This window comes from Camelus dromedarius, chromosome 25, assembly GCF_036321535.1.
Source record: "Camelus dromedarius isolate mCamDro1 chromosome 25, mCamDro1.pat, whole genome shotgun sequence".
Classification (NCBI taxonomy): Eukaryota; Metazoa; Chordata; class Mammalia; order Artiodactyla; family Camelidae; genus Camelus; species Camelus dromedarius.
In genome coordinates, this window is record NC_087460.1 from 16,748,231 (window position 1) to 16,763,437 (window position 15,207).

The 15,207-nt window shown below is 39.0% G+C and overlaps 1 protein-coding gene across 2 annotated transcripts in view; it reads right to left on the bottom strand.

Moving 5' to 3' along the window:
• The window catches only part of ITPR2 (inositol 1,4,5-trisphosphate receptor type 2), a 419,018-nt gene that overhangs the window by 93,043 nt on the left and 310,768 nt on the right, over positions 1–15,207 (bottom strand). For both annotated transcript variants that reach the window (XM_031443910.2, XM_064479133.1), the window contains exons 46-47: positions 5,989–6,096; positions 1,399–1,591 (exon numbers count right to left, since the gene is read on the bottom strand). In XM_031443910.2, the coding sequence (XP_031299770.1) occupies positions 1,399–1,591; positions 5,989–6,096 (301 nt within the window). The remainder of the gene's footprint in view (positions 1–1,398; positions 1,592–5,988; positions 6,097–15,207) is intronic.

A 15,207-nucleotide genomic window follows, 5' to 3' on the forward strand; every position in this document is an offset into this window, starting at 1 on the left:
TGTGAAAATGAATACTTGTATGCATATGCATGACTGGGACATTGTGCTGCACACCAGAAACTGACACATTATAACTAATTATACTTCAGTAAAAAAAAAAATTTTAAAAAGTAAAAGGTACATCGGAAATTATTTCCAGATTTCTTTTTTGATAAAGGACAAAATATTTATCCAAAAAAGCACCAAACCCACAAGCATTAGTACATTAAAATAACTTTTTGTCAAGAATAAAATGTATGTTTTTCAAATGCCCCAAATAAAATTGCTGAGTTTTCAACTGTATTCTGGACACTCCAAATTTTCTCTGAATTCCATAAGGTTCTACATGGTAAAATGCAATGGGAGAGTCATTTCTTTATTTTGTCAAATATTCTGCTAAGAAAGTCTGACAATGCGTGCCACAATCTTATATCCAAAGACATTGCCTTAAGCTCAACCAAAGTCATAAACCACAATCATTAAAGTCCCTAGAAAATTAAAATGATGAAGCACTGTTGAATAGAGGTATTGAGAACATATACCTGCCTGCCTGGAAAATTCCTCCCCAAGACAGAAAAGACCTAATCAAGAGTTTTCCCTTATCAATTTTTGTTAAAAACTCACGATCTTCCTTATCTGGGAAAATGAAATTTATTTTAAACTTGAAAATTTTCTTAATTTTAAAGTTCAGGATTTCCAAATAGACTTGAGATGTGAGAAATAAGTCCTGGGACGGGGGAGGGTACAGCTCAGTGGTAAAGTGCATGCCTAGCATGCACGAGGTCCTGGGTTCAATCCCCAGTACTTCCATTAAAGATAAAAACTTAAATAAACCTAATTACCTCTCTCCCCAAACAAAGAAAAGAAATAAGTTATGGGAACTATACTGTGCTAACTCTTAGCTAGCTTTATTTGAAGACACGTGTCACACAATTTCTTCTTTGATTTGGCGAGATAAAGATACGTTGAAAGAAGGAATGACTTTCGGAGAAAACATTAAACAATCTACTCAATCGTAAGACCAGAGACACAAGAGGACAAGCCTGCTGGCGCCGACGTCTCTCCACCCCATTTACTGACCATTAAGGCCAGTCAGGGCCCATTCATGGACTTCAAACCAGCAGCTGCGTAGCAGCTGAAACATACAGCTGCGATCTTGCATGTCATAATATTTATGAAACTATAGGATCAGCACCAAAAGACGATCTAATTAGTCAGAGTTTTCTGTTTTCCTTACGCCACAGGTGTCTTGGCTTCAGTTGTAGACTGAGCTGACGTTCTTAAGCCAGTAAGTGATTTCAGTAACATCAGACAGCAAGAAATTAAGAGCCAGTTTAAACGAATGCCGTCACGTATCCCTAAGTACCACTGTATCTAACATCATGCTCAAGACAAACCATTTCAGTTCATTGTACTTACTCCTGATTTTCTTCTGCCACTTCATCTCATTGTAGAGGTCTTCCGTTTGCTGGAAAAAGTCATTCACCTTACTTCCCTGTTCATCCCTTTCCGTGGTGCTGAACACGCGGCACTTGGATTCTCGCGTGAGGTATTCACATATGTTGGGGACAGGAAACACTATTTGTTCCATTGTCCTATCATGCCGAACAATCTGCAAACATTAATTCACATTTGGTTTAGGCTTGGGACAGTCTTAGATTATTTTCTGTTTTTTTAGCATGAGTTTATGAATGATATTTTATGAATTCAGTTATGAAAAATTATGCCAACTTGAAGCATCTGAAATAGTCCTCTCCTGTACCACTTAACATTCTTCTCTTTAGAGGAGAGAAAGGCTGACTAATGCATCATAAGTACTATACTTTGTTAGAAATAGCAAAAAGCAGAATCTTTATTCTTTCTGCATTAGCATCAAACTCTTGCCACTCATTTTTATTTTCATGAAGCGCATCAGAGAACTAAGAGGGTCTTAACTGGCCACTTGGTATATTTACAACTTGCTCTTATCCTGTTCTTCCTAAAACGGGCTGTTGGGGAACAAATGACATACTCAACATGAAGTGCCCTGAGTTCCACAGAGAAAAATGCTTTCTGTCATTAAATGCCGTCCTGTTCATGGCAAAACACATTTTTCTAGGCATCATGCCATTAAAGTATATACCCAGATGTGAATATTCATTATTTTGAACTTCTCTTATTTGGTATTTGTCACAGTTTAACCTTAGACTAAAAAAGAAAAACACCCTCCCCCGCCCTGAAAAGGGTAAATGTTTTCACACAGCTTCCCTATGTCAGAAGGGTTTGTGTAGACTAAGTCTCAAGGTTCATATTCATATATTCTACCTAGCCCTCAAGAATGAATCAGGGTTGGTTTAAGCCAAAAGAGTCGTTCTATTTCCCTTTGCTACTGATTGTTATGGTGATAAGTGCACGACCTAGTTCTGGAAAATCAGGTATAAGGAGAAATATCCTGGAGGGTAGGAGGTGCTCCTAGGAAAGATTTTGTTTCATGAAAAGACAGAGAGCCACATAAGACAAGTAAAATAATAACAACAACAACAAAATCAAATACACAACACAAAAGCTCTTTTTTCGCCTATACCCTTTTTCTTCCTGCTTAGAACAAAAGGTGGCAATGACACTTGATGATACTTGAAACTTTGGCAGCCATTTTGTAACCATGAGGTGACATATCACCAGCATAATAAGGGAGACCTAGTAGAAAGATGGAAAAGGCCTGTGTGTTTGAAGACATCACTGAGTCATTGACTCAATTATAGAAATACTGGTACTTCCAGACTTCCCATTATGTGGGATAATCAAATATTTTTATTGTTTAAAATACTATCAGTCTGGTATTCTGTCACTTGTCACTGGAGCTATCTTCAGTGATATGTTATATATGCAAACTACATACTAGAATACTGCCATAGAACAAAGATGAAATGTATAGTGGTAAATAAAAATTCCTAAACAGGTTAAAAAACCAATTGTACAAAAGAAGAATTGGACCTATTTGGTGTGATAACCAAATACGTGGGAGAAAAAAAAGTTTACTTTATCCAACAGTGTCAAACATATTTTAAAAAAAAAACTCAGGGTGCATATGAGAAATAATACCCTGATTACTATAAGCCAAGCTTTTCAGCCCCTTTATGACTCGTTATGTTTGATTCTGGTTGTTACATTTTACAAAGGGCACTGATAGACTGGAGAGATTAACAAAAGAGATGAGAATGTATTAACTGCAAAAAGCCAAATATGGATACTTTTTTCAATGAACTTATTCAACAAATGCTCATTCAGTCCTTAGGTGAGGAGCCCCCAGGTAATTCAAAGTGAAAAAACAACATGAACCCCAATCTATAAAAGCTTGGGTTTTAATAACCACGATAGTTCTTCAAATGTTTAGAGCCAAGCTTTCGTGTTGACAGCAGAACAAATACTCCAAATAGTGGGTAAACATTAAACTGAGCTGAACGCTCTCTTTATCAAAAAATAACGTTCTAATTATCAGAGTTGCTCCACACTGGATGTTTCCTCCTGAAGTGGTGAGATCACTATCACAGGAAGCATTTCAAGCAGGAACAGGATATGTTATGCATTCCTCCCTGGACAGGTGAGTAGACCAGGTAACCCACAAGGTCCTTCCTATTTCCCAGGGTCTCTGAGTCTGTAACATATAAACAAACTATGATTTTCAACCGTATTCATCATCATGGTTATGTTCCAAGCCCAGTGTTCAGTTTTGGAGATAAAAAGATGATCAAAACTGTTCTTTGACTCAAGTAGGAGACCAGTGACACAGAAGAAGCTAACAATACTCCAACGTGACATATTAAACTAACAGAATGATCAAACTGCTGTGGGGACATAGTGGGATGAAAGTAATGAATGCCTGAAGAAAGGAGGGGAGTCCTTTTTGAGGAGGTACTATGAGCTGGTCTTCCAATGAACATGAGGTCTGGTCAACATGAAGAATTCAGACCATCAGCCCAGACCACCCCTTTGAACCCTGGACTGCTATATTAACTTTTGGCATTCCTCAAAGTCACCCCAAATTCAGTTTATCCAAGAATCAACAAATGATATTCTCCTTCATTTTAACTGCCAAAGCCAGGGTCTCCATGCAGAACACCAATTTCTGTCCATTTATTCAAACCAGAAAGAAGCCCAGGGGGCATCCGTTTCCACGGCATTCCCTTTACTTACACGTGCAATCTGACATCAAGCACCAAGCCCTGTATGCACGTGTATGTGTGTATATATTCTCTAAGATATGTGTGTCTGTTTTCTCCAATCTAGTCATCTTCAATTCCACTGTCTCTCCCTTGTCTAGTATATCTTCCTGTCTAACTTACCTGCATTCCTAGCCCCATTCATGCCCTTCTCCAATCCTTTGTCCAAACAGCAGCCAGAGTAATCTTTTGAAAAGAGTCATCCCACTCCTGTGTTCATTCCCTTCCCCTTCATTTAACTCTACCTGAAATCCCACGCCCAAACTTTAGCAGAGAGAAACCTCTACTCAATTTTGAACACGTTCTTTATGGTAACCTTCTCTGTGAAACTTACCCTGAAATTCCCCAGGCACAGCTAATGCTTATTTTCTCCTCATTTCCTTGACCTTTGTTTATACAATGACTATAAAAAAATGATCTTCTGTATGTGTATGTAATTGGCAGAGAGTAAATGCTCAGTAAACATTTACCAAATTTATGTATTTACAGCTAAATCCCTCCTCACTGCTGGGAACCAATAAAAGTCCAACTTCAACCATAGCCCCCATCTCTCACACACAAGCGTGAACCCAAGCCCTGTCCTGGCTAACCCGCTACTCCACCGACCCATTCTGCTTACTATACCTGACACGCTCTCCTAACCACTAGCTCTGGACTAAATACTTTAGTACATGATCTCATTTGATCCTAGTAAGAAATCCTGGAGTATGCACTTTCTTTATCCCCTTCCTCAGAACCTTGGCGGTTTGACAATCCATGTGCATCAGTGTCTCCAGCTTCCTGACTCTGCTGGCTTATCCCAGTTCCTGAGCCCCTGATGTAGTGAGCAATGTCTCTGCCGCTGGTCCAGCTCATGGGCTGCACTAGGTCCAGTCTCCCACCAAAGCTACTCATGTTTGTAAATGCAAGCAAGGGATCCGTTTTGTGACACAAGGTAATAGCGCTCGCTATCACAAAGGTTTGGCAACTGTAAACAGTGAGGCACAGTGATTATGTATTTATTATATTACACACATCTTGAGAGTTAATAGCAGTGATACCATTATGCACTTTGCTGAAAACTAAAAAAATACCTGCCAAAGTGAATGCATGTGTGACTGTAAATTATGAGTGACAAGCGTCAACTACTCCCCTCACTTCTGTCTGATTAGCTCCGCCAACTAGTGTCAAAATGATACCGTAGCTAGAAATGACAGCCAGATGGGTCTCACGACACATCATGATTGAGGCCATGTTGACCCACACCTCCTGAAATACCGCCGGCCCTTAAATAAGGTCTCATTTATGCAGATGGGAGTCAACTGCTGCAGAGTGAAATGCAAACTGTTAAACCACTCCAAACTCATTCCATCAATATGAAAACCTGACTAGTGCCTTCCGTTTTTCCTACCCCTCTGAACACTTTCTTACACAGAGAGCTCTATTTTAATAAGCCTTCCACAGTTTTTAAAAAGAAACTTTTTCTTGAGTGACAGTGTCAATTATAATAATCCTGTCTCTAAAATTCCACTGCTCTGCAATGATTGGCTTCCAGGGCCAAAACAAAACAAAACAAAAATGACCTTATTAATTACAAAAGAGAGTTTACGTATAGTTCTGGTCGGAAAAAAAAAGGACAACTTTGAAAGATGTGATGTTTCACAACACATTTTTTATAGATCACCCCTCACATCGCCTCTTGGTACTTTTACAGTTTATATCACTGGATTCGGCTTCATTGTTCTAGCAAACAGTTATGAAACTGGCCTGAAATAGAAAGTAAACACATCTTTTTACAGCTGGTCCCTTTCAAGAAATAACAGATGGTTACCTCGATCTGTGCAGTATGGTTGGCATAATACTTCAAGGCTTCGTCTCCATTGTCTGGATCGGATCCTGGCTTCAGCATGTGCTGTAACAGCTTGTTGTGGCGGGCCAACTAGAGGGGCAAAGAGAGAAAAAAAGTTTTAGGTTTCTTCCCCCTTGCCTGGGGACAAACTTTGAAATTACTTTGTCCACTTACATACAAAGATTCATAGTTCTGGGGTTAATGACAATTAATTCCATTTCAGGAAAGCATGTCTATTTGAAGGGCATAAACCATGAAATCACTATGGCAATCTTACATTTTTATTGGATGACGTATGTTCTTAGTATGAGAAGACCGTGTCCTGCCCAGAGTAGGTCTTCCTTCAATTACTACGTGTTGATTACATTTATATCTTCAATAAATGTATAATTGTGCCAGAAAGAAGGAAGGCCCACAGTGAAATATAACTGATACTCCTTATAATAAATTTAGACTGATACACATGTAAAGTAACTTGATGAGCAGGGTGATAGTTCAGTGGGTGGCGGTACCAGTACAAATGGCAGCTTCCTACATACACGTACATAGGTATCTATATTTCTAATGGCATCAAATCAAAGCTCTACAATTAGCAATTTGTACTAAAGTCTGATGCTTCTGCATTTTCATATGTCAAAATTGGTGCTTTATGAGTTCAGATCTCAGCTTTATTGTAACTGAAACTGAACAATTAAAACACAAAAATTTCACCACAAATTATCTTAAACTGCTGTTAATAGAAGCAATCTTTCTCTCTCATTTGAATGTCTATGGCATTTGTTGGCTAGTTCTCTCACTGTAGATGAATAATACCTATTGCCTTCAGATGATCTCTTTTATGGTTGTTTTGAACAATCTCTAAAACCTTATAATGCCTTTAAACTTTCAGATTTTCCAGTAAGCCTCAAGTTCCTTGAGGGCTTCCAGTAACAAAGAATCTGCCATACAATTCTTTTATTCCTAGCAACACTCTTACCTCTTACTCTGTGCCAGGCACTATCCTAAATACTTTAGTACATGATCTCATTTGATCCTAGTAAGAAATACTGGAGTATGCACTTTCATTACCCCCATTTTACAGGTAGGAAAACTGAGGCACAAAGCATTTAATGGACTTGTCTGTGATAACATAGCTTTCAGAGCTAATGACAGAACCGGTATTGAACTCAAGCTGTATGGTTCCAGAATCAATGTTATCAACATTAAAGAGCAATAAATAAGTCTTTATATTATTTGTGAAGTATTAATACAAACTGTGGGTATAAACAATGAAGACAAATTTTAAACAATAATCCAGAACCTATAAAACCAAATAAACATTATCCTTGTTACTGATAATTTGGTAAGTTAAACATTCATTCCATTGATGTTACCCTTCGTTTTTGAAACTATTATTTTACAATGGCTTTCAGAGATATTTAGAAATCACTCAAGAAAGCCATTTTCTTCTTCGTTTTGGGTGAATTGCATTCTATTCCATATATATCTATGCTACATCTTCATTATCTATTCAACTATTGATGCGCACTTAGGATGCTTCCATATCTTGGCAATTATAAATAATGTTGCTGTTAGTAGCAGGGTGTATGTATCTTTTTGAATTAATTCTTATTTTGTGGTTGGCTTTATTCCTTTGATAACTATGTTAGTTTAAAAAGCTAAAGCTCTAAACATTCTTAGAAACAATGAACAGTATGTATGCATAAATTTAAAAATATATGTGTTGTAAAAAAAAAATTGATCAAGCCATGAAAGACATGGAAGGAACTTAAAAGACATATTACTAAATGAAAGAAGCCAGTCTGAAAAGGGTACGAACTGTACGATTCCAACCACATGACATCCTGGAAAAGGCACAGCTACAGAAACAATAAAAAGATCGTGGTTTCCAGCGGTTTGGGGAGGGGGAGGGAGGGAGGGATGAATAGATGGAGCACAAGGGATTTTTAGGGCAATGAAATTATTCTGTATGACACTATAGTGGTGGCTACATGTCATTATGCGTTTGTCTAAACCCACAGAATGTACAACATCAAGAGTGAACCCTAATGCAAACCATGGACTTTGGTTGATAATAATGTGCCCGTGTTGGTTCATCGATTGTACCGAATATGCCAAAAGGATGAGGGATGTTGCGGGTAGGGGAGTATGTATGTGTGGGTGGGGAGGGCTGTGTGTGAACTGTATTTTCTCCTCACTTCTGTTGTGAACCTGAAACTGCTCTAAAAGAATAAAGTCTATTAAAAAAAAAAAGAAAGCCATTTCCTGTTTATATTTACATTTTATTTTTGACTTAAATGTGAATTACACAGATTTTTATTACAAATCATAGTCATAAGACTTGTGACTGTAGGTGTTTCTAAAAATCTTAATGAGTTTCAAAGGATAAAATTATTGTAATCATTTAGGCATGATGGCACATGTCTTAAGAAATGGCCAGTTTTTGAAGGTGAAACTGGCATGAATTGTTTACAAATTGGATCCGGGGCATGAGAAAAAGAGAGGCATTAAGGATGACCCTCAAATTATTGACCTGTATAACTGAAACTTTAGAAATGCCATTTATTAAAGAAAAATGCAGGAAGAGCATATTTGGGGGAGAAAACCAGGACTGCGGTTTGGGACACATGAAGACATCCAGAAGGAGACAGCACACAGGCTGCTGGTGGGTTTGTCAGGAGCCTGGGCAGGGGTTGGGGCCGGAGCTGTACATTTACGGGTTGTCAGAACATGGCTGATATCTATCTAAAATCATGAACTTTATGAGATCACTGAAAGTAAGCTCAGACAGAGAAAGGAGAGCTAAGGAACTCTGATGGAGGTTAGAAAGATGAGAGGCAGACTGAGAAGGCTTGACCAGTGAAGAGGAACAAAACCCACAAAATCAGGCGTCCTGGCAGCCAAACGAAGAAAGAACTTTGACGAGGGAGGGAGTGATCGCTGTGTCAAATCAAATGAGGCCTGGGAAGGGGTAACTGGGTTTACCAACCTGGAAGTCGTCATGGGCAACCTTAACAGCAAAAGTTTCAGGCAGTGAAAACCTAGTTGTAGTGAGTTTAAGTAAGAATGGGAGGAGGGCAAGTATAAATAACGAGTGTAGGAAGTTCTCCCAGAGTATTGCTGTAAGGGGAAGCAGAGAAACAGGGTGGTAGCTAGAGAAAGGGGTAGGGTGAAAGGGAAGATTTCCTAAGATGGCAATGATAATATCATGTTTGTTTAAATTTGAGAGAGATGGCACATGAGCTAAAGCAATGTCTTGACCCGGTGAGAATGGAACGATGTAGTGTGTAAGTGGGCCAGGTTGCCTCAGATGGAAACAAATTCACCCACGGTGACAGCAGAGAATGCAGGCACAGGCGGAGGGTGGTGGGCAGTTGTGATGGTGGAAACACAGAGTAGTTCTTTGCTGGTTACTTTTATTTCCTCAGTGAGTAAGAAGCTGACACTGAGGATGAGAGAGGAGGCGTCTGGGAACTGGAGGAAGAAAGGGTATGAAACAGTCTGCTAGGGAAGGTGAGTGGACTTGGGGAATGCACTTGGATTGTCAGGAAGCCCTAAGGGTCTCCCGTCTGCTATGGTCAAAGTGAGACCAACGAGCATCTTTTCATTTTTCGCCAGCAATGTTCAGCGGTCGGGGTCCAGGCATGGAGGAAGCAGAGCTGTAACTGATGAGACTGCGGCTTTGCTGGGAAAGGTGGAAGTTACGAGTCTATGCAGGGAATGTATATGAGACCATGGAATCGAAGCTGAATAAGGAAGGAGATAAAGCCAGGAGGGACAATGAAAAGGTGATCGGATCAATGAATTGTAACTTCTAATGTGGATTAAAGAAATGTGTTGGAGTTGGGTGCTACAAGGAAGTGCTGGTTAAGAAGGGTCCGTCAGAGTGAGATACATGAAATGCAGCTTATTGACAGAGCACACAGAACAGTGATTTGGGACGATCAGGTTTCAGGAGTGTTTCTCATCTAATCTGTGTCTCTCACTCACTGCTTCCCACACCTCCACCGCCGCCCTGGTCTCAGTCACCATCTTCCCTCATCTGGAATTCTGCAACAGCCTTGTAACTGCCACAACCAGCCTTTGATCAGATCATGCCTCTTTTCTTCCCCAAACCCTCTGACAGCTGCCAACTCACTCAGAATCAGAGCCCAGGCCTCACCATGGCCAAGAAGGATGACAGAATCTGGTCCCGCTACCTTTCTGGACTCCGCTCCTAACACCCTCCCCACACTCCCAGCCACACTGGGCTCCTTCAACCCGAGAAGCAGGCTCCCGTCTCAGAGCTGCTGCAGCTGCTGTTCCCTTTGCCTGGATTCTCCTCCTCTAGATCCCTGCCAGGCTTGCTCCTTCACCTCCATCAGGAGTCCTTTCAGATATGGTCTTAACGACAACCACGCTTTTAAAGACCAACTCGCCCACCTCCCCAACACATCTAACCCCATTTCCTGCTTTATTCTTCTCCATAGCGCACACTATGATCTGATATATCACATTAGATAATTGGTCTGTTTATTAGTTCTCTCTCCCTATAAGAAAGTGAGCATATGCTCTTAGAGGACACACGTTTTCAGCTGTTTTGTTCACTGCTGTATCTCCAAGGCTTTGAACAGTGTTTGGCACATAGTAGATGCTCAATACACATTCGTTAAATCAACTGAATGCAAATCTTTAAATCTTGAATAATGTATTGCTCGTTTGTTTTTTGTTGTTGTTGGGGGGAGGTAATTGTTTATTTATTTATTCTTGGAGGAGGTACTGGGGATCGAACCCAGGGCCTCATGCATGCGAAGCATGCTCTCTACTGCTTGAGCCATACCCTCCGCCTAAATCTTGAATAATGGATGGCTTCCCAAGGGGAGACATTAATTTGAATAATTTCTTATAAATTTGTTTATCAAAAAGCTTTTACTTCTTTATAGTCACTTTATAGCCAAAATCGCTATAATTATTTTAAGAAACCAATACTGCTATCTTATGTGATATAATTAATAGTAGAAATCTGTACAATTTTCATTTCATCCTGCTTCACAGAAACGTAGTAGGGCTTCTCTCTTTCCTTTAGTCTTAATGAATGATCCTCTATTTGTCTTGTTTGATTGCAGACAAAGGGCATTCTAAAAGGCACTTGAAAAAATAAAATGTCTAGGGCTCCCTTAATGTATTCAGACATTCATCCCATAAAGCAATGTGGGATTATATAAGTAATCTCTACATATCTTGGAAAATTTGAAACATATACTTAAAAAATACAAATAAAACAGAAGTAACTGCACCATTTTTTTTTTTTCACCTGGATGTCTTTTACATCCTTTGTAACTGATGGACTTTCCTGACTAATGTCTCCTAGCTTGTTTCCCTTGGTCTGTGTCAGACAGTGCCCTGTACACATCTAAATAGCATAATTTCTCATATTGTATCTTAGAAACTATTATTTCTCTCCAGTGGGCTGTGACATCCTTGAGGAAAAGTGCCTGGTCTTATCTCTACATTCTTAGAGCCAAAAGCAGAACTTGGTACATCAAATAGACAAAAATAAATATCTGTTGAATCAATAAAGAAATAGGTTAGTTAATGACATTCATTATATGTTTAAGTGAGCAAAGACTCATAAGTCTCAGTAAATGATCTGATTTTTCCCTCAATAAAAGAGAAAGGCCAAAGAAATCTGATTAGACATCAGATGATGATAGAATCTACAGTGTTTACAGAAATAAAACATCTTAATATTTTTTCTTGTCTCATAGTCATTCATGTACTTATATCCCCTTCTGCTAGACTGTAAACTATCTGGAGAGGAAGGGACTGGGTACTCAATAAATGCTGAATTGACTCCTTCATGAAGTAAGGATAGCCTTCCCATTATACAGACAAAATACAGAAGAAGTTAAGATATCTCAGTGATTTCTGGAATGTGTGAAAACAGCTGGTATCAATGTAGAGCTCTCTTGGTCCGAATTTACACTTTAATAAAAGCACAGTACAAATTCTTGGAGACTAATTAACATATACCCGATAGTTTTTTTTTTTTTTTTTTTTTTTTTTTAGATTTAGTTCCTTAATCATGCAACTCTATTAAAACATCATGCAGAATGACCATGCAGCCAAGCAGAGCAGAGGCATCAGTTTTTTCTGAGTGTTGGGCTCTTCATTTTGGCCACATTGTGTCTGCTGTACCTCTCATGTACCTTTTCAAATCACATAAAAAAAAAAAAAAAAAAAAAAAAAAACCAAACTCCAGCATCCAAAGATGCAACAGTATCATTTAATACTATGTGCTTTGGAAACCAAATGTGAAAACACTCGACAAGTTTCTGGACAAGTACAGCACATCTTTCAAGAACCATCACAGTAAGAAATCTAATTTAAATCCTAATTAAAAACTGGAAAACAGCTAATTAAGATAATCAAGGGCACTCATATTATGACATCCAACTTCACTTGGCAGAGACCCTCACCACAGTATCAGCTGATGTCACAGCACAACATAGTCTGGAAAACCAACCAACAGTTGATAGCAGTAATAATGAGAGTCTGAATATGGGCAACAGTACTGAATGCTAAAAGGGATAATGTCATAGGTGGGAAATCTCAGGGTCCCAGCAACACTTGTAATCCACAACAATCTTTGTGAGGCCAAATAGTGACAATTGTCTTATATATGGTGTGGACATGGGGTTTACATTTGTCATTCCTATTTATGGGAAGTGGTAACAAAATAACTTTAGAACTCTTATTAGCTCATTACTACAAATAGAAGAACTAGCCCTGAGACAATTTATCATCATGATAGTAAAGTTTTAAAACAAAATGCAGTGCAATTCATGGGCAGATACATGCATCTATATCAGTGAGGAAGGGATCAAAGCACTGGTGGATAGTTAGCCTTATAAAAGAATCAAGACATCCCTTATAGCGAAAGATTGCCAAGAAAAAAAGGCTAGGATTCTTTTACTATATATTGAAAAGAAAAATGAAAATCCATACCTCATTATTAATAATGACAGATTTGTAATTTATTTATTTGTTTAAAATTTTTTTCTCCTTAAGAGGGGGAGATGATTTTAGGTTAATTTGTTTATTTTTTTAAACAGAGGTATTGGAGACTGAACCTAGGAGATTGTGCATGCTATGCATGCACTCCACCACTGAGCTATAACCCCCCCATATTTATAACTTAAATACATATGCAACACTGAATAGAAATTTAAAAAAAATATATATATATATACACTCATAAGTACAAACCTTATACATAAACACGTATAACCTATAGTAGGGTCTTTGACTAACATTGTGCAGTTTTTAAAATTCAAGATTGGGGAATAAAGATGAAAGACTTGGGCTTTTAATTTCAGGAGCATCCCTTAGTAAACCATTTCAAATTTATCTTCTTATCACTAGGATTTTAGTGTTCATTTCAGTTGGGTCCAAGTAAGGATGGAGCATAGAGAAAAAAATCAAGCAATTGCACTTGAATGTTGTTCAGCAATAATGACTCCCTGGCACTTGTCATCTGTGAACTTTTTCATGTGAGCTCCACTTCTAGTAATGGGTAAAAACGATACAGCAACCAGCTTTCCAAAGATCACAGAGCGAGCTGGAGCCTGAAGTCAGAATAATTGCCTTATCTGCTTAGGTCTGGCGCACTACTTTTATACCAAATGTTCTTGTTGCTTGAAGCAGAGAGAAATCAGCAGAAGGGGATATAAACTAAGGTTTTACCTTCATTCTATCATGCTTAAAATACACAAATCCTGTATTTTCAAGACATCTATTTTTCTCTGATTTTGTGATCGTGATCCTGTTATGTGCAAAACGCAGCACTACTGTGGGATTGTACAGGTAAGTGAGACATTTTCTTTCACGCAACGTACTTTCTAGTTGGAGGAATTAAAACAATTACAGAAAAGGAAAAGAAGGGCATAAATACAGGGAATCACATCTGGCTGGTGTACTAGGAAAGGAATCACGTAAGAAATGCATCTGATACAGGTTTTAAAGACTAGATAAAATGTCCACAGGCAGGAAGAGAGGAATCTGCATGAACAACTTCATGAAGTATGGGTATGTGGAGACAGGAGTGGAATTTGGAGCTGTGCTAAATGCCACGTGAGAAGTTTGAGTAGAGAATAGTGTTGTGGGTTGAACAGTGTCCATCAGAAAAGATACATTCAAGTTCTAACCCTCAGGGCCTGTGAAACTGACCTTATTCAAGATAAGGTCTTTGCAGATATAATGAAATTAAGATGAGGTCATACTGGGTATGAGTGGGCCCTAATCCAATGATTAGTGTCCTTATAAGAAGAGGGAAATTTAGATACAGACACACACACACACACACACACACAGAATGCCATCCAATGACAGAAGAGATGAGGATGATACAAGCCAAGAATACCAAGGATTGCTGGCAACCATCAGACACTAAGACTAGGCAGGGAAAGGTCCCACCCGAGAGCCTTCAGAGAGAGCCTGGCCCTGCCGACACTTTAGGACTTCTAGCCCCCAGAACTGTGAGAGAATAAAAGTCTGCTGTTTGAAGCTACCAAGTTTGTGGAAATTCGTCATGGCAGCCCGAGGAAACTGTCTTAGACTGTTCAGGCTGCTATACAATAATACCACAGGTTAGGTGGCTTATAAACAGAAATGTATTTCTTGAATTTCTGGAGGCTGGGAAGTCCAAGATCAAGGGGCTGGCAGATTCAGCTTCCACGGAGAGCTCACTTCCTCACAATTGGATGTCTTCGCATTATAACCTCATTGGAGGAACAAGGGATGTCTCTCAGGCCTCTTTTATAAGAGCACTAATCCCATTCATAAGGGCTCCACCATCACGTTCCAAAGGGCCCATCTCTTAATACCATCCCATTAGGCATTAGGATTCAACATATATAAACTTGGGAGTGGGGGGTGGTGGAACACAAACATTCAATCCACAGCCGAAGCTAACACAAATACAAACTATAAAAGAATTTCTCTCTTAACTGTGGCAAGATAAACTGAGATCCTTACCTATTCTTTTTCCTTCTATTAGAAAAGGAATTGGGGGTTTAGACAGCATATATTTAGGAATGGTGCCATCTGTCCAGAGATACTCTCAGGACTGTGAGGTCCTTTATAAAGAAAACAAACCAAAGAGTAACTCTTCTCCTAGCATGTGGATGCCAGAACTATTACTCTGTTAGAAGGAGGGCCAAA